The 22,658-nt window shown below is 37.5% G+C and overlaps 1 protein-coding gene across 1 annotated transcript; it reads right to left on the reverse strand.

Annotated features, from left to right (window-relative positions):
* Positions 1-3,045: 3,045 nt before the first annotated feature.
* Positions 3,046-22,305, reverse strand: LOC146004253 (MAP kinase-interacting serine/threonine-protein kinase 1-like). The gene is made up of 4 exons (XM_083142934.1): positions 21,903-22,305; positions 15,437-15,540; positions 6,726-7,437; positions 3,046-3,481 (listed from the first exon to the last, which is right to left on the reverse strand). The coding sequence occupies exons 1-4, from the start codon at positions 21,905-21,907 to the stop codon at positions 3,046-3,048; spliced, it is 1,257 nt and encodes a 418-aa protein (XP_082999060.1). The 5' UTR covers positions 21,908-22,305.
* Between the last annotated feature and the right edge of the window lie 353 nt (positions 22,306-22,658).

Raw genomic sequence — 22,658 nt, forward strand, 5'->3', positions numbered from 1 at the left:
TGCGAAACCTCCGTAATATGGTTTTTGAACGCATCAACGGCATCTTCCGCCGACGAAAATCGTTGTCCACGCAATTTATTCTTGACATTCGGGAACAAGAAGAAGTCATTATGTGCCAAATCAGGACTGTACGGCGGATGACCCATCAATTCGATTTTTTGACTGTTCATAAAGTCGGTTGTTAGATAAGATGTGTGACAGCTTGCATTGTCTTGATGAAGAATGATCCGACGGTGTTTGTTTGTTTTCCGTATTTGACCGAAGACCTCTTTCAAACAAATTGTTGTGTGCTATTCAGAGTTGACCGTTCTACGTTCCTCTAAAGGCACAGTTGCCACATGACCAGTTTTCCTGAAAAAAAGAGGCGACCATTTGTTTCGATGTGCTTCGAGCACGAACAACTTTTGTTGGATTGGGTTCATCTTGAAACACCCATACAGTCGACTGCTGGTTACGTTCCGGCTCATATGCATATATCCATGATTCGTCACCTGTTACAATCTTATATACGTCTTTTGAAACACCACAATTGTATTTATTGAGCATTTGTTTGCACCAATTGATGCGAGCGTCTTTTTGAGTTTTTGTCAAATTGTGTGGGATCCAACGAGAACATACCTTTCTCACAGCTAAATGATCATGTAATATTTTATATATGCTGGGGAAATAATGCCTATGGTTGCCTCAATCTCACAGTATGTCACGTGACAATCTTGCAGTATTAGGTTTTGCACAGCATCAATGTTTTCTTGAACAACAACTGATTTTGGACGACCTTCGCGAATCTCGTCGGTGAGCGAATGGCGGCCACGCTTAAATTCGTTATACCAGCGTTTCACAGTGTCAAAGGATGGGGCTTCATCGCCAAATGTGGAAGTAAGTTGATCGATGCACTCTTGTCTTGATAATCCACGTCGAAAATCGTAAAAAATCATCGCACAAAAATGTTCACGAGTTAATTCCATTTTATTGTTGTCGCGCAATCTCCAAGGCAACATAAACAACACAAATGAAGCTATTGACAAAACATTTGAAGTACGTTATGGTCAATAATGCCAGACGATTCCGTGCAAACGTCAAATCGCACCTAACTTCAATCAGTGTTGCCAAGGCTCAAAATATAAGTATTGACCCTCGTATCATTGAAGGTGAAAATTGCATTTTAAACTTACCCCTTCAGTTCTCTCTGAGATGATTCCATAAAAAAAGTGAAAATGGTCATCCTGATTCGTTGACTCGCCACATCAGTATTGAAATTCACTGTTGTGTCAATAACAATCATGTTTATTATTATTATTATTATTGCGTACAAAGTAAAGATCTGTCATTTCAGCAAATTGGGTTTTCATTATTAATTAGTCAAAATTTCCAGAAATGCTGAATAATCGTAAATAAGCGAATTCTAAACGGAAATATTTTTGTATTTTTAAATTATCTAGAATTGAGAGATAAATGAAATCACGTAGATTTCAGCTTCCATATGCACATTTGCTTACTCTTGTCTTCTTCAGTTTTGTTCACGGCACTGTACCGTCGAGTTCTTTCGTTAAAACACTGAAATATTGCAGGATGTTACTTTTCATTTTAATCTGGTATTCTAGCAAAGAAAAAAATAACTATTGGATGCTGCTTACACAAAGGGGGAAATTATAAGGCCACAGAGGAACAAACTATGGAAACAAGAGACACTTCACAGCACAGTCATGACAATGGCAAACTGTTAGCAATAGGAAAGAATTCTCCTCCTAGAAGCTTCTCTTCCCGCATTTTGGGAAATGCACCCCTCTTCTGAGGCGTGTACATTGCTTTGGAATTCAGGTCTACCAAACGAAAGATTAAACATGTGATAAACCGTTAACCCTGGCACCTGGAGCCTACCAACTGGCCACCCACAGGAGACAAGTTTAGTACAACTTTCTCTTTTCCTCTTCATCTGTTGTTTGCAAGAATTAATGTAACAAGGGATGGCTTTTGCATCGCAGCAGATATTGAATTCCAGTTCAATTTAAGTCCTAAATCACCAATAATTTATGACATTTATGTAGCAATTTAATTGTCGTAAAGTAACTGTAAAAGTAACTGTTGAAATGTTACTTCTATCAGAAAACAATAACTCTGTTACAGTTACTTATCTTTACAAGTAAATATTTACAGTTACATTTTCTAAAAAAAAAGTAACTGTAACTTGTAACTAGTTACTTCCAAACACTGCTTGATGCTCGTAGTGAGCTTGCTGGTAAGGTGCAAGAGGTAAGATTAAACACTTAACAGAATAGCAATACACAACTCTTGAGTTTAAACCCCTACAGATTGGATCAGCATGGCTAAGAATAATGATATACCTGTCTCTACACTGCAGCTAAAGTTCTGTGAAGTTTGGTTGTGATCGCGACTGTACAAGAGTCTGACTTGCAACTCGCTACTTAATACGTTCTTCCTTCAAACGTACTTCTCCCCTGCTCCATTTCAGGCTTGTTACTGACTGCCTGATGCTCCGTACTCAAATCGACTGCCCGACTGACTGTTCGTTTTGAATTGCTCGTTTAGAACTGACCTCTCTGCTCCCAGACATTTATTCCAACCCAATTTACTCAATATTGCCGACTCAGTAATCTGACGACTCTTCCTTGATCGTGGTTGTTTGCACTTCTTTGCAACAATCGCGATCCAGGAAGCTCGGCAATGTCTGACAAGTGACAAGACATTCCTTAAATGTTTCGAGTTATTTCCTGACTGGAAAGGTGACAGCTAAATGTCTGGGGTTTGGTGGTCTTTGTACTTTACATTTCAACAATTCTACGGATTGTTACGATACCCCTTAAAAGATAGTGTTCAGCCCCCCAAAAGAAATTGCTGGATACGTGCCTGCCATGTATGTCCTATGGATATCCAGGTTGGGATATCCTATGGATGTCCATAATATCCATGGATCTGATCTGGACATTTATGGATATCCCTTAGAGATTTATGTTTTATGGGTAACTTCCAGTCATACACTAAACATTTACATACATATACATATTACAGTTGCATATATTAATTCATTTATTCATGGATCTCATTGCAATGATTATTTTCCTGCAAATATTTCATAATTTTAGATTTTGCGACAATGGATTTATTTTCTTCCCACCAGTCCTTCTGGCACAAGTCTCCTTCAACCTTCAACTCTGGCTGATTTCGAAGCCATGAATGCTGGATAGCTTCTGTTGCAGTTAGTCTTTTCCTGGGATTTCTATTCAACAATCCAGTCACAAATTCTTTCAGCTCTTCAGAAACCTTGCTCCATTTGGGTCCATCCAAGTCTATATCCTTTGATTCAATTTCCTCACACAAAAGTTCAATGCAAGAGGAGCAAAGTTCATCTGACAGGAACCGGCAACTTTCACTCTCACAATCGCCATCAAATGGGGGATGACCACAAACCATGCCATACACCATCACACCCAGGCTCCACATATCTATGGCTTCATCGTAGAATCTGTATTGTATCCGAACAAACAACAACAATAAATAAATAAATAAACTGAACAAATGACAGATTTTCAAATTAAAATGTATATTCTTTATTATATTTATATTGCTTATTATAATATTTATACAGGGTGAGTCAAAATTCAGGAACCATAGGACATATGTGTGACTAATGTTTTTAAGGGAGGTAGATAGGTCGGCGTGTCATTGTTGAGTGGCCGGCAAGGTCTCCTAACCTCACCAATGGATTACTACTTATCGGGTCACCTGAAGGCAATGGTTTATTCCACCCAGATTAACAACCTACACCATCTGCAAGGGAGGATAACAGAATGTGCGGCGCAAATACCACCTGCTACAATCCTCAGTGTCCTGAAGAGCTGGGAGCATGATCTGAACATGTGCCTTGCTGAAGAGGGTCAACATAATGACCATATCATGTAGACAATATAAGCTGCAGTGAATAACACTATGGTTCCTGACTTTTGACTCACCCTGTATTATAATGTTCGTGATTGCAAACAAGGATTTACTATCCTATAATAGGGAGATTATATATTGAAGATAAACCAAATTATACATATTCCAAATTGCATTGCAAATGTGGGAAATTTCAGGTTTGATTACATTTTACAACATAATATAGCAAAAATTTAAAATGATAAACTAATTAACAGTATAATGTGTTAACAAGAAATGTTGAAAAATATTAAGACAGTACTTATCGGAAAAATACTAAAGTAATAGTCATCATTGTATCACACTTTTACTTTACTTTCACCATGAAATTTTCTCATTACATTTTTCAAGGTTGGATTTTGTGTGGGTCATAGGCCACTCTAGCCAACCTTTGGTGCCACTCCTGAAGAACAGAGTAGAAAGGCAAAATTATCCCTGTGCATTGCACCACCCCAGAAGAAAAGCAGATTTCAAACATTAAAGTTCTTAAGAAATACAGGGAGCAGTAATTACTACATTTACATCCTGAAAATAATATATATAATATATCTGTGTCAAATGATCTGATGTCCATTATCAAAAACAATAGAAATGTCAGATTCTTCCATTATATGAACATTCTGTTGATATTTTGATGTCTAGATAATCATGATTATAGATATCTAAACAATCTAGATGATAAATATGTGATTAATCCTAATATCTATATAATTCAAATACCTAGATAATTTACATCTAGATATTACGGTGATGGATAAATTTACAACCCAGAATAGGGTTTTTATCTAGTGGGTCATCCCTAATATGGTAGCAAACCATATTTACTTTACAGAAGGTATGTGTATGGTTACTGTGGTGGTCTAGTCAGTTGGGCATCTCACTATGCAGAAGACCTGGGTTTGATTCCTGGGGTGAGTGATCTAAGGTCGGAATTTTTCTGGCCTTGTCCCCACATAAAGTGGTTCTGGGGCTCACCAAACCTCAAATCAATGGATACCTGGGAGCAGTCCTGGGAGGTAAAGGTGGCTGGAGATGGTGCTGATCATATCCCCATCAAAATGGTCAAGATCGAGAATATGTGGCACCCTAAATGTGCCGTCATGGCATGGTGCAACATGCACGGGGAACTTTACCTTATGTGCATGGTAACAACCAGTGCTTTTTCCCTGAGAAGAAATTTTCCAGTACGCTTCATAAGTTCGTTCTTATTGTGACACAGCTAATGGAAGCTAATCATGGACAAAATGCATGCATGGCCATACATTTGCTTGCATAGGTAAAGGTAAAGTGCTCCCCTGTGCTTAGCACCACACCATGAAGGCGTATAGGGTGTGTGGCGGTAACGCTCCACACTTTCTTGATCCGGTCATGAGTGGGGGTGATGTGATCAGCATCATGCCCCTGACCGTCTTTACCCCCCAGGGTTTCCCCAGGTACCCATGTTATTCAATGCTGGGTGGGTGCTTGGGCCACTTCCAACGTTAGAAAAGTTCCCGGATTTGAACCGCCTCAGGATCGAACCCGGGACCTTGAGCATGGTAGTCAGACACATTACCGACTGAGCCACCGCAGCAGATTTATCTATATTTCTTTTGTTAACTTGAGCAAACGTCGCCTCAGAGACTGAGTGCTGGATGCATGTTCAGGTTCGAATCTTGTTGTGTTAGTGTCCCTTTGAACATTCTTCCTCATCATCACAATTAGCCAAAATAAGCAGGACAACAATGAAGAAAAGTACAACATTGACAATTGTTTGTTTGCATTTTCACATATGATGGAAAACATGCTGCTGGGACACAACATTGTATACTTCCAAAAAAAAAAAAGCACTGGTCATAAAAGAAGGTGGGTTAAATTTAAAAGTATATCCAAAGGTATATTAAATATGTAAGGGGGAAGGGAGAAAACAAAACTTTCTCAGGGTGGAAAGGAATGTATATCAAGAGATGACTAAAAACAAGATTCTTTGAAAGGAAGCTTCTTGATTGATTGATTTAGTTTATTTTACTTCGCGTTTTGTGCCTTTTGGCTAATTTGCGAAGATGGGGATGAGTGATGAAATGATGAAAATGATGAATGGACATTCACAAACAACAAAGCCCGAGTGGGATTCGAACCCGGGACCCTTGGCGTCGCAGCGCAGGAAGCTTCTTGTGTATGTCAAAAAGTTGAAGGGGTAAAATTCGTCCCAAAGAATTTAGCGGGAACAGTGCCCTCTCCAAAAAAATTAGGTGGTATAATGTATCTCATTGTCCCTTGTTCCTGTGCCACTGACTATTAGCATTTCTTTTCTGTCCACACCTTTCACTATTACATCACTGACATTCAAAGGAAGATTTTCTGTAAGTTATGAATTGGGGATGGAATATTTTCTTACATTAATCCATGTTTATTTCCTTCACAGAGAGTCATTTTTAAGCATAGTATAAATTCGTTTCAGTGTATTTTAATATTTTAAATGTATAAAAATGAAAATTGAGTATTTAATGCACCTTCTATTTTCTCTGTACAAATAAGTAAGTAAGTAAGTAAAGGTATCCTTGTGCATGTGCACACATGCTATGAAGGCATATGGGCTGATATGAAGGTATAGAGCTCCACATATTATTGATTTCAGCCACAGTTAGGATGATGTGATCAGCATCAAGCCAGGCTGCCTTTACCCCCAAGGGTTGTCCCCAGGTATCCATTTATATGACCTCAGAGCTGTGCAGAAATAGAGAAATGATTGGAAAACTTCCTAGTGAGTGATAACGTAGTTAAAAACTAAATATTAAAACAAAGAGAATCACCTATAACGGCGTCTGTTGGCAATAACTTCTGGCGACATGAATGGATACGTCCCAATGATACGATCTGCTTGCGGCTTGTGTCTGAGGATCCAAATGGAAGTTCGTCGTTTAAATGCCAATCCAAAGTCACACAGCTGAACCTGTCTTGTGTTGCTGTTGAAAAGAACATTCTCATACTTGAGATCACGATGAATTATTTTCTTGCTATGTATGTGCCTTAGTGCTTTACAGATTCCAAAGGTGATGACCCTTGCAGCTTCCTCGGAGAGATAGCCAACCTGGTTCAAAAGCTTCATCAAACATCCACCAGAGCTTTTCTCTAGCATAATGTAGTATACATTACCGACTACTTTATGCTGATGGAACTTTATAATATTTTCTTGTCCTTGGATCTGTTTCAACAGAGCTATCTCATTCATTGCTGTTTTATGTGTGTCGCTGTCCGTTGCTTCGATGATTTTAACAGCATACTCTTTGCCAGTTCTTGTATTCCTGCACCCATGCACTGTTCCTTCTGATCCAGCTCCCAGTTGTTCTTCAGTCCACTCGTAACGGTTGCCAAATGGAGAACAATCAGTTAAGTTATGTCTTTTACAAGTAGCATCACCTTTCCCATTTGAAGGTGGTGGTTGTGTTACATCGAGCTGAAGTTTGCTTACTTTCCTAGTTTTCGTTAATATCTTGCTAATTTCCATGTACTCACCAGCAAAATCTAAAAAGAAACAATTTTGTAAAAATAATGGACTGAAGTTTCTTTATTTTTACACACCCAAACCTTGAAATAATGGCTACAAAACCATCACTCCTTTTCATATAGTGCTGATAAACCAACATTTTTCATGTATATTGAAATTGCCGCAACATTTGAAGTTGTTGGACTTTTGTTTCTGTTTTACTTGCATGCCTGGTGTTTTATTTCTATTATATTTAATAATATACAATAAATAAGAATTGTTGCAAATTTTCAGAATGCGCCACTGCAGTTTACAGGCAATTTTGGTAAAGACCGTACCAGGTGTTTAAAAAATACTAGAGGGGTTACAAATATTTATTGCAAGTAAATTATTGAACTTTTGTTAATGAAACCAGTCCAGAACAAACAAAGAACTTGGACAGTTTTTTTTTTTAACACCACAAGTTACATGGTTTGTTTTGGACTGGTTTAATTAATGTAAGTTCAATACGCTATACTTGCAATAAATATTTGTAACCCCTCAAGTATTTATGAAACACCCAGTATTACTGTTGCATCAGCTGAATGACTTACACAATATGCATGGCATAGTGAAATAAATTCATATTTGAGGTGTGCGCGACTATACACAATACATGTATACGTATATACGGCTATATATGTGTAGTATATAAAAATATATATATATACTATGAATACTTACGTTTCGTGAGTATCTGTTTTGTGAAAAAAAAACAATGTTTCGGGATCCTACTGGTCCCTTCTTCAGGTTTCCGTCTAGTCCACTATGATCACTACATAGCCACGTTAATTAAGGCAAAACAGGTTTTACCTGCCACCTCAATCCTTGCCTTAATTGACACGGCTATGTAGTGATCATACTGGCCTAGACAGAAACCTGAAGAAGGGAACAGTAGGATCCTGAAATGTTGTTTTTTTAGAAACAGATACTCACGAAACATAAGTATTTCATAGTATATATATATATATATATATATTTATATTGTACTTCTAATATAGTGAAATAAAACTAAGAAAACTTCACTGGACACATTTTGTGGTATGAAGTTAGAACACTTTGGGCAGACCATCTACAGAAGACATTTAGTAGACATTTCTAATTGGAAAGAGAAAGCAAAGAATAGAGATCATTTGGGACAATAGTTCTTCGGATATCGGACCATAAAAGATGAAAAGTAAAATGCTCCCCTGTGTATAGGGGGTGTGGGGGTTAGGGTTGTATAATTTCTTGATCACGGCCGAAGGAGTGTGTGATCAGTAACATGCCCCTGTCTGCCTTTACCCCGCAGAGTTTCCTCCAGGTACCCACTTTATACGATGCTGGGTGGGCACCAGAGCTACTTGAACAGGTGGGAAAAAATCTCGGTTCTCCCCTGCCAGGGATCGAACCTGGGTGTCTCGCATGGTAGTCAGATGCCCTAACTACTAACCATAAAAGATGAAGGTTCAAATTCTATACCTTTCCATCCTGACTGAGGTTTCATTCTATGGTTCGCTCTCCCTCTGTACACTAGGCAAAGCTGACATGGTATCTGAACGAAGGTCACAAACTTTCCCTTTGCTTCCTCATCGTACAGATAAGGAACATCAAATATACTGACTAATCAACCATGAATACCTTTCCTCAAAATAGTGTTTTATGTGTGGTGTGAATGTGCATGTGTGCATTGATTTCCCTATATTCCATTTCATTTCATGTGAGGGACTTCGGGTAGTGCAAATTTCTGCAGTAATTGCAATTTTTGCACCACAAATTTTTCACATTACATTTATGTACGTATATAGCATGATACAATCATTTGAATTGAAGTTTATTATTTGTGTGCAGACAAATTTCTTTTGATTGAGTTGGTGTTTTAAGTCCACTTTATGCACAGTAAAGCTATTCAGGACTGGACCCACCTTTTAAAGTGGGATCCGAACCACTATGTGCTTCCACCAGGTATCAAACCTGGGACCGATTGATTACAAGGCAACAATGCTGCCAGTATACCATTGCCCACAAATTTATTTTATTTTCCACTAAGGAAATAATGAACATTCTCTTTCTTTTTAATTTTTCAAGCATTATCTCTAAATACACTGTGTTTCAAAATGATTTGAGCGATTACAACTCATTAGATTTTATTCATAAATTGTCAAAATAAGATACAATTTCACACATATGTATTGTAGCTGTACAAATTTAAGTGCTAATGGTTATAACGAAGGTAACTCAAAAATGCTTAATGTGAGCACCCTTCGTTACTCAGCACATGTCAATATGGTAATCTAACTCCATCCAGACATGTTTCAGCATGTTCCCATCATGGTTTCTCCTCACCACTGGCAGCAGCCCTTTTGCAACTGGTCAGCCTGGCACCTGGTGACAGAATTTAGAACTACTGGGACCATTAAAAAAAAGAAGAAACTTAAACAGTTTGAATGTATTACATGGAATATTCGATTGGTGATTATGTTGAATTGCTTGTGAAACATGTTTTTATCATTCAAATCATTTTGAAACATGCTGTGTACTAATCTCTTACCCTCAAGTAGGCGACCTAAAAACTACATTTTGATAAGCATAAAAATCAGGGGGGATCATGCAGTCACGGGCACTTATGGGTTGTAACAATCCCATTGGAAGTTAAATGGATCATTACAACCCATAAATGTATGTCACTGTATTTTGTTTTTATTTCAAAATAAGTTCAGTGAAGAAGCATACAAGTGCCAAAATATATATTACCAAGCAAATTACAAAAACCGTGTTTATAAGTTTTCTCACTGTTGTAATTTTTATTTTTGTCATTTCACATCACTTTCTTATTTTTTGAAATTTAATTGTGACAACAAAAATGGCTAATAAACTCATGCGAGTGATGAGAAACAGACATAAGCATTCATGCTCCACTTGGAATTTCAATCCAAGATTTTCTTTTGGAAATGCTTATTGTTTTGAAAGTGCTTATTTAAAAGAAAATCTTTATGTGTCTATGCATGTGTGCCTGAGTGCACAGGAGCAACCAAAATTTTTTTTAGGGGGAATGATCAAGCTGCTGAAAAACTGCTTTGAAATGCATTATGAGTAGGAAAATGAGCAGAATAATCATGACTTTGTTTTTTAAACAAAAAAATAAGTGCAATGGGGGGTGAGAGTTTTGACCACCATAATATTTGTGATGTTTGCATGTGTGTTTGTGTGCTTGTGTACAAGTGTGGCAAATGTGTGAAGAAAATAAAAAAGTACTTCAGTGCAATACAAAGATATTTTTAGTCACTTGAAATATATGCCTAAAGTTTGTATTTGGTTATTTAGCATCTCTTATCTAATTTTCATGATGAGGACTATAATTTACTATACTATATACAGTGGTCAAAAGTAGAGTGCTACTTGTAGCGACACTACTGTAGCTAGCTACAAAATTTGTAGCTGTTGCTGTAGCAGCGCTACATTTTGAAAATTGTAGTTGTAGCGGTAGCAAAGCTACAAAATTCCTGTAGTTGTAGCGAAAATTTTGCTACTGCTACAATTCTTCTCAGCATTTTGAGGTAAATTTTGAATGTGGCAACAGCATTAAAAAAATCGACAATAATGCTTAATTTTGCTGGAGGTTCATAAAGACACAGTATAGGTATCCACATAATTTATTTCATTAGTATCTTAATAATTCTAATATCCAGATAACTAACTGACATATATGAATATATTCCAGCTAACAGCTACTATTTTTGAGATTTTGGGGAAATGCCTCATTTGTGCATCCCTGAAAAAAAAAAAAACTTCGTTTGCGCCACCCCCGGAACATATAGTGTGTATATCCCTAGTATAAGAGGCAGCAAAATGTCATTAATTACTGTGTAAAACACAACTTGCAGTGCAAAAAGGAGCGATCCAATTTCCACTAGAATGACAGCAATACTGCCAGCAATCAATGGCTTAGTATTTTTACAGAACTCTCGGATTTACACATCAGTTTTCTCAATATATTTCCCTTTAGCTTTTCTGTTACTTTTGCTAATCATGACAATGAAGGTCAATGTTTTATTTAGTAATTATCATATCTACAGTCAAGGGGTCCTGGGTTTGATACCCGGGGGAGGCACATAGTGGTTCGGATCCCACTTTAAACTGTAGGTCCAGTCCCGATTAACCTTACTGTGCATAAATTGTACTTAAAACAAAAATCAATCAATCAATCAATCTTATCTAAAGTCGCTTTCTGCCACTTTTGGCTAATTGTGAGAATGAGGAAGAATGATGAAAGACGATGAGCAGCGTTGGGAATGGAGGAGCAGGAGGATCCCATCCTCCAGGCGTCTTTCCTAGTTTTTATTTTGAGTCCACTTTATGCACAGATAAGCTAATCGAGACTGGTTTCGAACCACTATGTGACTTAACAGAATATTTATTAACTCAATATTTATGCTCAAGGAAAATATGTTGAAATATAAATGTAAATAATTCTACCTAATTTTATTTGTGTATAGTTGTAATAAATAATTTTGTGTCATTCAAATTGCAATACTCATATATCAAATTTGAATTGATCTGCCGCTTACATAGGTACATTATTCTCAAACACTATATTGAAAATAAGTAACTGAAGTAACGCTGCTATCAAAATTACCGAATGATGGGAATCATGATAATAAATAACAGAATCTATTTTCCAGTAAGTACAACTATCATACTTGGGTCTTCTTTGGAACATCCATGTGGTTGTTAAGTTGTTTTTTATGCAAAAGTAGCGGGAAAGTAGCAAACAGGAGTAGCATAGTGAGCTCCTTTTTGGAAAAAGTAGCTGTAGCTGTAGCAAAGCTACATTTTGAAAAAACAGCTGTAGCGAAGCTACTTTTAAAATGTAGAGTTCTGATCACTGACTTCATACTCTAAAGTTAGAATAATAATGTGGACTTGTCCCTGCATAAAGTAGCTCTGTAGCTCATCTGGCCTCAAATCAATGAGTACCTGGGGGCAACCCTGGCAGGTAAAGGCAGCCGGAGCATGGTATTGATCACATCACCTCCAAAATAGCTGAGATTGAGAATGTGTGGTGCCCTATCCCCACATCCCCTAAAAGTACCTTCATGGCATGGGGAACTTTACGTTTTTACTTTACTATAAACCTAGATGCAAAATAAGTTTATTTTTTTAAGTGAAGCTTCATACAGGTCTAAGGTATTAACTAGGGGTGATAAATGGATCCAGATCTGAAGTTCTAAAGCCAAGATTTCAGATCTGAACTTCAATGTCAGTCAGTCATCTGAATCTATGGTTCAAGTTCCAAACCCAGAGATGCAGATCCAACTTTTAATGCTTAATCCTTCCAAGCATAGCTCTTACACAAAGTAAGCATTTCAAACATGAATGCAGTATTAGTAGTAGTGTTCTCTGCAAGAGCAGTTTTTCCCATTTGTATTGTAGCAACAGGAGATATCCATCTCTCCTAAACTCTGCGAACCCACCACCATGAAGGGTTTAGGGCATGTGCAGTGAGACATCACTGTTCACTCTGAAGACTGTGCTGAGGGTTTCTCACACTAGATGTCCCTAATGGCTTTGGGTTCAGAATCACACCTCCTTGAATGTATGCAATCATTTACAGAGCAAAATGAATGTCCATTTGTTTCCCATGTATTGGTCAAAGAACTGTAGCAAACAGAAGATAAATGGGGCATTCAGCTTGGGTGCTAAGTCAAGAGAGTGCTGAACAGGCACGGAAGAGAAAAGTTGTAAAGAGAATAAACAATATGGTATGCATTGGTGTACATAAAATAAAATATTGTTGTTCGTTTGTAAAGAAATATATTTGGGAAATATTTTGTTCTTCACTCTGCTTGCAAGTTAAATGTGTCTCTATGACATTATTATCAGTTTATCTTCAGGAAAATCTATACATTTCATTATCAGCAACAAAAGGAAAACAACAAAACCGATTGGAGTTGTGACTTAGTTTCTTCTCCAGTTTACATAAAACATAAAAGTATTCAAGCCAATCTTAACAGTTTCCCAATCTTTCCCCAGACAACTCCCAAAAGTTTTCATAAAGGCACATATTGTCCATTGAGAATGCAAATTTTGTATCTCCAAATTGTAAACAAATCGAGATATTTTTGGCTGTGATTTAGGATGCAATTGTTTCATATCTGCAATTGTCTGATGCCTACATACAACCAATATTGATATATTGAGTCTTTTTTGGTCTATGTGCAGAAGTTGGAAACAGCCACGAGAGTGCAAACTCAAACAGCCAATGAAACCTTACGACAATTTCCTCAACCAACCACAAGCACCATCCGAGTGTAAGATAAACCACTTGCTTTCTAACCTCATTAACTTGTGGGAGATGCTTAGCAATGGTTTCTGTCAATGGTAGTGGTCTTCAGTTCTTACATTTGTCATTAACAGACAAAAAATTTGAATACTGTAATAGTGGAATGAAAGCAGTTGGTGGTTGATTTCCCAAAATATGAAATATTTATTTTACTTTGCTACCAAATGATAAATTTATAATGAAATTGTTTCATCTTCATTTTGTTTCCAGAATTCACTGTTCTATCTGATAGATAGAACACTGACACTCTCAAATCAAAGCTTGTGTTGCGTGCAATTGTTTTGTCTCAAATTTCAATTAATTACAGCATAAGTACCTAACAAAACAACTACTTCTTTTTAGAGAGGCTTCAATATATCAGCCTTTGCAATGATACAAACTTTCAGTGTAATGGTGACAAAGGTTCAATAAATATATGATGTCAAATTTTAAAAGGCTCTCCTGAAAAAATGAAAAATTGGACATAGAACATGAACATTCTCAGTGGACTATACAGGGTCTGTTCTGAAAGTATCCGAACTTATTTTTTTGCAAACAATTTATCGATGACAATTACAACTGCTGTCAATATTCTTCAATGTAGGCACCTTCAGCCTCAATAGAGCGAGTATAGCGACTTTTCCACTGTTCACAGCAGTCCTGGAAGTCCTTGACTGACACCCTCTTTAATGTTGCGGTTGTGGCAGCTTGAACCTCTTCAATTGACGCAAAGCGCTTCCCCTTGAGCACCCTTTTGACCTTGGGAAACAAAAAGAAGTTGGCTGGTGTCAAGTCCGGGCTGTAAGGGGGATGATGCAGCATTGCCACGCATACATTGGCCAAAAACTCACCTACCAACAGCGCTGTGTGAGCCAGCACGTTGTCGTGGTGAAGCACCCACCTGTCGGCGATGTCAGACAGGATGCGCTGGACCCTCTGTCGGAGACGCTGAAGCAATGTTTTGTAGTAATCTGCATTCACGGTGGTCCCAGCAGGTACAAACTCTTTGTGCACGACCACCTTCACGTCGAAAAAGACAAGGAGCATTGTCTTCACCTTTGATTTTGACATCCGGGCCTTCTTTTGACGAGGGGACGCGGGTGTGCCATTCTGAACTTTGTCTCTTGCTTTCGGGGTCATACTTGCCTCCCGAAGCATGGTTAAAGTCTCTGTAAAGTTTTTTTTTTTCAATATAACACAAAATTTCACAGCGTAGCGCTGTTCAAAAGTGCACTCCATTTTCACCAAATCCACCAACTGCAAATTCTCGACACGACGTTTTTTCCATGTACACAACACGAGCGATTGCACCTCAACCACTGCTCGCAGGCAACTGAGCGAGGCCTTGTTTTGAAGGTTAAGGTCCCCACTGCCACCTGGCGCAGCTTACCCGAACCCTTGGCTGATTCTCGCACTGCGCTACAGACAGTTCGGATACTTTCAGAACAGACCCTGTATATTGCCATATTAGCAGTAAATTTACTCTAATGAAACTTTAAGACTCCCAGATTAAATAATTCTGGAAAGAGCTTTAAGTTTTCCTCTCTCACACACACTTGTTTATTTGGCAGAGAAGTTCTATTTGCAGAAACTAAATACGAGACTTCAGAGAAACGCCAGGAAAACAATACATGAGCCATACCTGAATACAGGTATTGAATAGAACTTAAATAACTCATACAATCATTATTTCTGACCTGAAATAAACTGTTGTCTTCCATTTTGTGCTTTTGTTAAAGGAGCAGAGTGGATTTTCAGCCTGCTCTGCACCTTAGCCATTGATTTACGAGGTGTGGTGGCACTGAAATCGGAAAGAAGCCATCTTTTAGAAGATATCATCTCTTCGTCAGCAATCTTGTCTTTGCAGCACATGATTCGCCAAAGATGTCGAAGGCGCTTTCTGCAAGCAACAAACAGTATGGAAAATTTTCTAGATATCACTTATGAATATTCAATGCACAAACATATTTTATTTGTAAAAAAAGAAGTTGCACTCTGTTTCTAGGATTGGTGGATGTTACAATTTTTATTTTGGTTATTTTACATCCCTTTTCTACCTTTTGTGTTAATCATGATGATGAGGATGAATGATGAATAGGTGAAATTGGTGATGCGACAATCACAATGGTACAGCAGGTTTCGAACCTGGGACCTTTGGTTTCACAGCACATGATGCTGATCACTCTGGTGAACTTCCCATTGTATTATAAAGAGACAGTGTTTCTTTATTAACCCTAGAACACTATTGTGTTCCAATATTACAGTGTAATTTTGAAGTCTTACAAGAAAATTGTGAATGCTTCAAACTTTCGTTTTCAAAATCTTACTATCCAAATCGAATTTACGAATGTCAAAATTACGTGAAAGATTTTTCTCGTTTTAGTGCTACGTAAAATTGACGTACAGTGCACAACAAACAAACTAAAGACTTTCAATGCTTACACCCTCCTTACCACAGTGCTGCCTTGCGTCTGACAGAATGCCTGAGGCACTGTTAGGTGGAGGGGTGAGTGGGTGTGAAGTGTGAGGTGGGAGGTGGGAGGTAGGGGAGGAATTTGAGTGCAAAACATACATAAATTTTACGTACGGTAGTGTTCTAGGGTTAAATTTGAACACTTACCTGCTTCTCCAGATTATTTCCTGTACCTAATATATGATGCTGCACCTGGAAATTGTATGTAATGTTGTGCACATTCGTCAATTCTATTTATCAGATTGACATGTTGCTCACCTCTACTGAATAAAATTTAGTGTAGAGGGGGAAATATTCAATTATCATTACACACATATCTACTTTCACTTTCACCAGTAAGGCGAGTGCTTTGGATAGATCAAGATTGTGAGTTTACTGGGTCTGGCAAAAATCTTGAAGCAATAAAATCCTTCTCCAGTAATTTTCACATATAATGTCATGTAAATACAAAGAAGCAACTTGTGGCAACAAGTTCCAATGAGGATGGTGGCAGTGGCCACTGAAATTAATAAAACTATGAAAAACAGAACTGCGTCTCTCATTTCCCAAATTCGAAACTTGCCCATCTTTCTTTGATTTTGAAAGTGGGTATTGTTGTTGTTATGCTAGACCTGTGGGGGAAAAACAGTTTTGGAGAATGGTCCCATGCCCACTTACCTCACACTCCCTCCCTACAGCTACAGGAATTATGATAGCCCACTTGACTTTTCTAGTTGTAATTTGGTATGGAACCCAGACCTAACAATGTGAAGAAGCTAATTCACCCCAATGTTCCAACTGTTCCTGGTTTCTGTGTTGGCTCAAACCTGACTGGCCACACGAGATAGTGGGACATCATCTAAAGGTGTGTTTGTGTTTTCGGGGAGGGGCAGTGTAAGAAGGGGGAGGGCTGTCACCCCTGAGATATCTAAAACTAATGATAAATCATCAGTTAATGCAATGCCTTCTATTCTCTTGCCTAAAATTAAGCAAACAATGGATCTTTAATGAACGTGATGAGTTAATTAAACTCATTGATAGCTAAAAAGTCATCCCATTCCCTGCAAAAAGTTGAACATGCTTCATACTTTGTACCCTGAATGTAGTGACAATGGTTCTTTATTAATATGAAATGTAAATTGGACATTACATATTCCTTATAACAATTCTAACACTATGTTTTGAGAGAGCACCTCTTCTGTAGTCCTCAAGTGAACATATATACGAGGGTCATTCAAGGAAAAAGTTTCCCATTTTTTTTTTTTTTTTTTTTTTGAAGAAAGCACGAGCCCGATAAATGAAATGAAACTAGCAATGTGTTATTTCGCCTTTTTCTCTACATTTACACACCATGCAATGTTCATGCAGGCTACCGTGCATGCGTGGCATGTGATTAGCATGAGTCATGCAGTGAGAAACGTGCCCTGGCCATAAGGAATAGCGAGTCATGGCGAAAAAACGTGCTTTGGCGGTGTGGAGTAAAGAAGAGATTTGTTCTGTGATCCGGTATGAGTGGGCAAATTGTCTTGCTCCTATCGACATCCACAGGAAGCTGGTTGTTGTTTATGGAGACTGTAATGTCAGTGTCAGTCATGTTTCATCGCGTTGGATCCCACGACAACTCACTGCAGATATCTCACGACACGTATGACATGTTGCCTGGATTCTCTGACCCGGTACCACAATGAAGGGAACAACTTTCTCTGCCGTATTATGACTCAGGATGAGAGCTTCGTTCATCACTACACTCCAGAATTCAAACGGACGTCCATGGAATGGAAACAGCAGTGAAAAGTGTTCTTCGTTCCCTGGACCCCGAATTTTTTGCAGATGGCTTTCAAAAACTTGTGCAACGATGGGACAAATGCTTGTGCCGCCTTGGAAATTATGTTGAAAAGTGAGAAAGGACCATGCTACTTGGTGCAACTTAATTTTTGTCTGTAACTTAAGAAATATTTTTTTTGCAACATAGGGAACCTTTTTCCTTGAACGACCCTCGTATATTTATTCCCAGTGGTTGGAATCAAAGCTACAACAGAGGATGTGCTAACCAATTAATCCACAACAAACAAATAATTCGTTCACTCTCTACCGGAATATTTTATTATGAGTTATGATATAATTTTTTCTTGAAATGGATGAGATTAATTATGGCTGTAATTTTAAAAAAAAAAAAGTATTTTTTCATTTACACATTGAATATATTACAGGACATTTTTACATAGGATGGTAAAAGAAAATAATAGATAATAATGTAATTATTCACCTTCAAATTTCATCAAAAAGAAAAATGTTATAAAATGCATACATTTTACAGAAATTTAGTCATTTAATTATATATTTTTAATGTGTATTAGAAATAAATATAGTTAAAAATGACATTCATCAGACAAGTGTATTGTTATCTATCCACTGATTCATGCATTATCTAATGTCATGACTTGGATTATTCTGTTCATTTCTGATCTGTTATCAGGGTGGGAACAAGAAGTTCAAGTATAAAAATATTGCAAAACTATGTCCTGTCTAGGGTCTAGCTGTTTCAGTGGGTTGGAAGGAGATTTTTTTTCCCTAAGAAGTCCATTCCAAATAGAAAACAAGTTATCAAAATGAAGATTTTCATTTGTAATTTGAGCTAATGGCTAAAAAAAGAATCTTAGGCATTAGCTGAAGCTTTCTTTGTAGGAAGCAGCAATAATTAGATACAATAATAGGCAATAATTAATGTGATTTTGAGATAATTTATTCCATAAAGTAGGTTAACAAAGAAAGATGTGTTGAGAAAGCTCATATCATGAAAAGTATATGAAAATCATTTGTGCTGCATAATTTGATTTGATTTGATTTGATTTAGTTTATTTTACTTCGCGTTTTGTGCCTCTTGGCTAATTTGCGAAGATGGGGATGAGTGATGAAATGATGAAATTGATGAATGGACATTCACAAACAACCAAGCCCGACCGGGATTCGAACCCGGGACCCTTGGCGTCGCAGCGCGATGTGCTAACCACTCGGCCACAGGGTCGGGCTTGTGCTGCATAAAAAAATAAAGAAAGCCATGCCAGAAGGAAGAGTTGAAGCCAAGGGTGCCTGCAGGATTTTTTTCAGGGGGGGCAGTAATAGAAACTTTAATTATTATTATTATTGCTATTACTTTTGTGGTTATTATTGGTACCAGCACCACCACTACTACTATTACTTATGTTTTCTTTTAAATTACATACATTTGTAATTTCCATATTCTGTGTATTTATATAGAATTTGCATAACTGGATATTTAACATATTTATTCATGTAGGACAAAAAGCTGTTTTTTATAGTTAGATAATAAGTGTAAAATAGACTGTAAGATTAAATGTAACCCTACTTCAAAAAACAAATAATAATAATAATAATAATAGTTGCTGTAACTTAACTTCCTGTAAGTCACAGAAAACAATATTTTTTGTTACAATTTCACCATTCGAATAACATTAACTCTTTCCAGAAATCTCAGAGTGCCCCCTGGCCCCTCCCTGCAGACACCCTTGGTTGAAGCTAACAACTATCTCATGGGCAAGTGTCCACTCAGTGTATTCAGTGATCAAGTTACAATATCACTAACAAAGCTTTAAGATTCTACTCCCAGTCTGAACATGAGTGACCCTTTGTGTGCGAGTGTTCATTCATCAATTTCATGCAACCCTCATTCAATCATGTCATCATGATTAACCAAGAATGGCAAAAAAGTGAAGCAAAATTACAAAAATACAAATACACATTGGTAGGCCCTGATTGGAGTATATCAAAGTTGCTATGATGAAGAGAAAGTAAGTCAGTACAGTCAATGGCAAAGATAATACTGGTCAAAGTAAAAAATAACAATGGATAATTTGCACACCATTACCTTTGCTGCTAATTGTACCATGACCCACTTTCAATAAATAAGCTATTGTTATGAAAGAAGGTAAGATAAAGGAACGAGAAGAAGGGAAATAGGAAAGTGAACATAAGAATAATTGGGACAACTTTGGCCTCACTTTTCGAAACAAAATAATGCCAGACATATATTTGTACAAGGGAAATGTAATGAAATATGACACTGACTATAATAAAGTAAGTCATAATCACTGTTCTTGTTTTACATCCATTTTATACACAGATAGGCTAATCGGGACCGTACGTACAGTTTAAAGTGGGATGTATTGTACCTCCACCGGGTATCAAACCCAGGACACATTGATTACAAGGTTACGACGAGTAAGTTATAATCCAAACTTTGGATAATTTGTGGGTATGCCAGTGACATGAACATGATAATCATAGATATTTACCTTCAGCCAAAAAATGTTTCCACTAACATGATTTTGAGAAAACAAATGTCTACCAATACTCAAAATTAGTCAGTTTGCACCAATACTATTGATTGAAAATTGTAACAATTAGAAGTTGTTCAAAATATTGATTAATATTAGTGGGGTGATATTTCATTCCTATTGTAAGCATTAATTTAGCAGTTTTCCTTCAAAATATTCAACTATTGTCATGCAGCATTTTTGTGGACCTTGCGAAATACCAAAACATTGGAAAACAAAATCCAACCAACACTGATACCACTGGTATTGGCCGATACTGGTATTGGCTCAGCCCTAGTATGTCATTTCTTGTATCTTATATACTCCGCCTTAATAGTTTACTATTTCCACATTTATATTTTACCAGCTCTAATGTATTATTGTTTGGTCAAATGTCTGGCAGAGTAGGAAAAGGTAAAATGTCCCATGTACTTTGCACCATACCATGATGGAGATGTAGGGTAGGGCCACACACACTCGGCCATGTTGGAGGTGGCATGATCAGCACCATACTCAGGCTGCCTTTACTGCCCCTTCCAGGTTGTCCTCAGGTACCCATTTAACACATTCCTGCCCATAAACGACCATGGTTGTTTTGAAATATGTGCTTGTATTGCCCATAAACGACTAAGGTCATTTAGCTGTCATGCCCATTTTTTTCAGGTAGTATTTTTTTTTTCTCCTCCCATGTTAATTGGCGAACAAAAAAGGGTGCACCATGTGACTTTGTGGGGAGGTCTGATGCGGTATCAGAGAGCATGTCCAGGGTGCCAAATTACAGAGGGTTCCAGGTGGGCCAACACATTCAGATCCTTGGAGAACCAATGGGGGTTCATTGTTAGGGGACACCAGCAGGAAACCTCGAAGAGGTTGGGTTTCTATCCACCGGGCTGAAAAAGTTGATGAGGAAACACCATTTCCAGCCTCCATGGTGTCATTTTGAAAAACTCGAAAATTTAAGATAACTGCATTCTTTTAGGTAAGCTTGGAACCAGAAAATGTTTGGATTGGTCGTTCAAATGTCCCTCCCAGAGCTGGGCGTGAATGTGTTAATTGAAGCTGGGTGAGCACCATAACAGCTTTGTATGGGGACAAGCCCAGAAAAATTACAACCTTAGACCACCCACCCCTGGAATTGAACCGGTGTCTCCTGCATGGCAGTCCGATTCCCTACCGGCTGAACCATCACAGCTTAAGTGACTAAAAGTGCTCTCTTGTAATAAACGTTTCTTTGGTACGGTTCTCAATGAAAAATTCATGTGAATTAAATGTCATAATGTTTCACCTAACAAATAACAATTTATACTAAAGAAAGTGTTAGTTTTTGTTGTTGTAACAAATAATTAAATTATATCTACTAAATATGCAAATACTTACACCATTTTACTGTATAAAATTTAACTTAAAAGTTTTAAAGATGCTATAGATATGTATTTAATACATTGTTGTTTTTTGGTTTCTCTAATTGTTGAGTCATGTTTTCCATAATTTTGAAGTATTACTATCATCCTATACTGAAGACCATGAGGAGGTTTGAAAGCCTGGAAATGTTATGAAGTAATTTGATTCTTTCCATTGTTTTGCCATGCTTATTATAAATTATGTTGTTCATAAGTGCATCACTGATGATTGCACACTGGAATGGAAGTTGGTGCCTTGATGACATGAAATGCACTATGATGAAACTTCTATTTTCATTTACATTGTGGAATGTTATTGATTACGCAGACTGGAACTAAACTGAATTTGATAACTAAGGCATTATATGTTTTTAGAACAGCTTCACTGTACCATGGAAGCAACCTCAACAATTGTAAGGTTTCTTTTGAAGAAACAATGGTATAGTATATCAGAGTCAATGTCTACATTAAACCTTTGTTGCTATGCTGGTGGCAGAATCAACACTCGAAGTTTGCAGGAGGAGAGGGGGTGGGAGGTGGGGCAGGGAGATAAGAAGAGATACCCAGATACAGAATATTCCATCTGGGGGTGCAAGATCGTTTTCAGGGAGTGTAAAAAGTAAATATAGTACCAAAATAGCCACAAACTGAACTTTTGTAAAAAAAAATGTAGGTGGTGTTAGGGGTGTGCCTGGATAAATTACTGGAAACATCACCTCTCCCAGCTAGGAAA

Source organism: Lepisma saccharinum, chromosome 21 (genome assembly GCF_977018435.1).
Source record: "Lepisma saccharinum chromosome 21, izLepSacc3.1, whole genome shotgun sequence".
Lineage (NCBI taxonomy): Eukaryota > Metazoa > Arthropoda > Insecta > Zygentoma > Lepismatidae > Lepisma > Lepisma saccharinum.

Coding starts and splice junctions, on each gene's coding strand:
- LOC146004253 (XM_083142934.1), bottom strand. Junction 7,438..15,436: donor AAGACAACAGTTTATTTCAG/GTCAGAAATAAT, acceptor GTTTCTTTTTAG/ATTTTGCTGGTGAGTACATG. Junction 3,482..6,725: donor GCCAACAGACGCCGTTATAG/GTGATTCTCTTT, acceptor GATACAATACAG/ATTCTACGATGAAGCCATAG.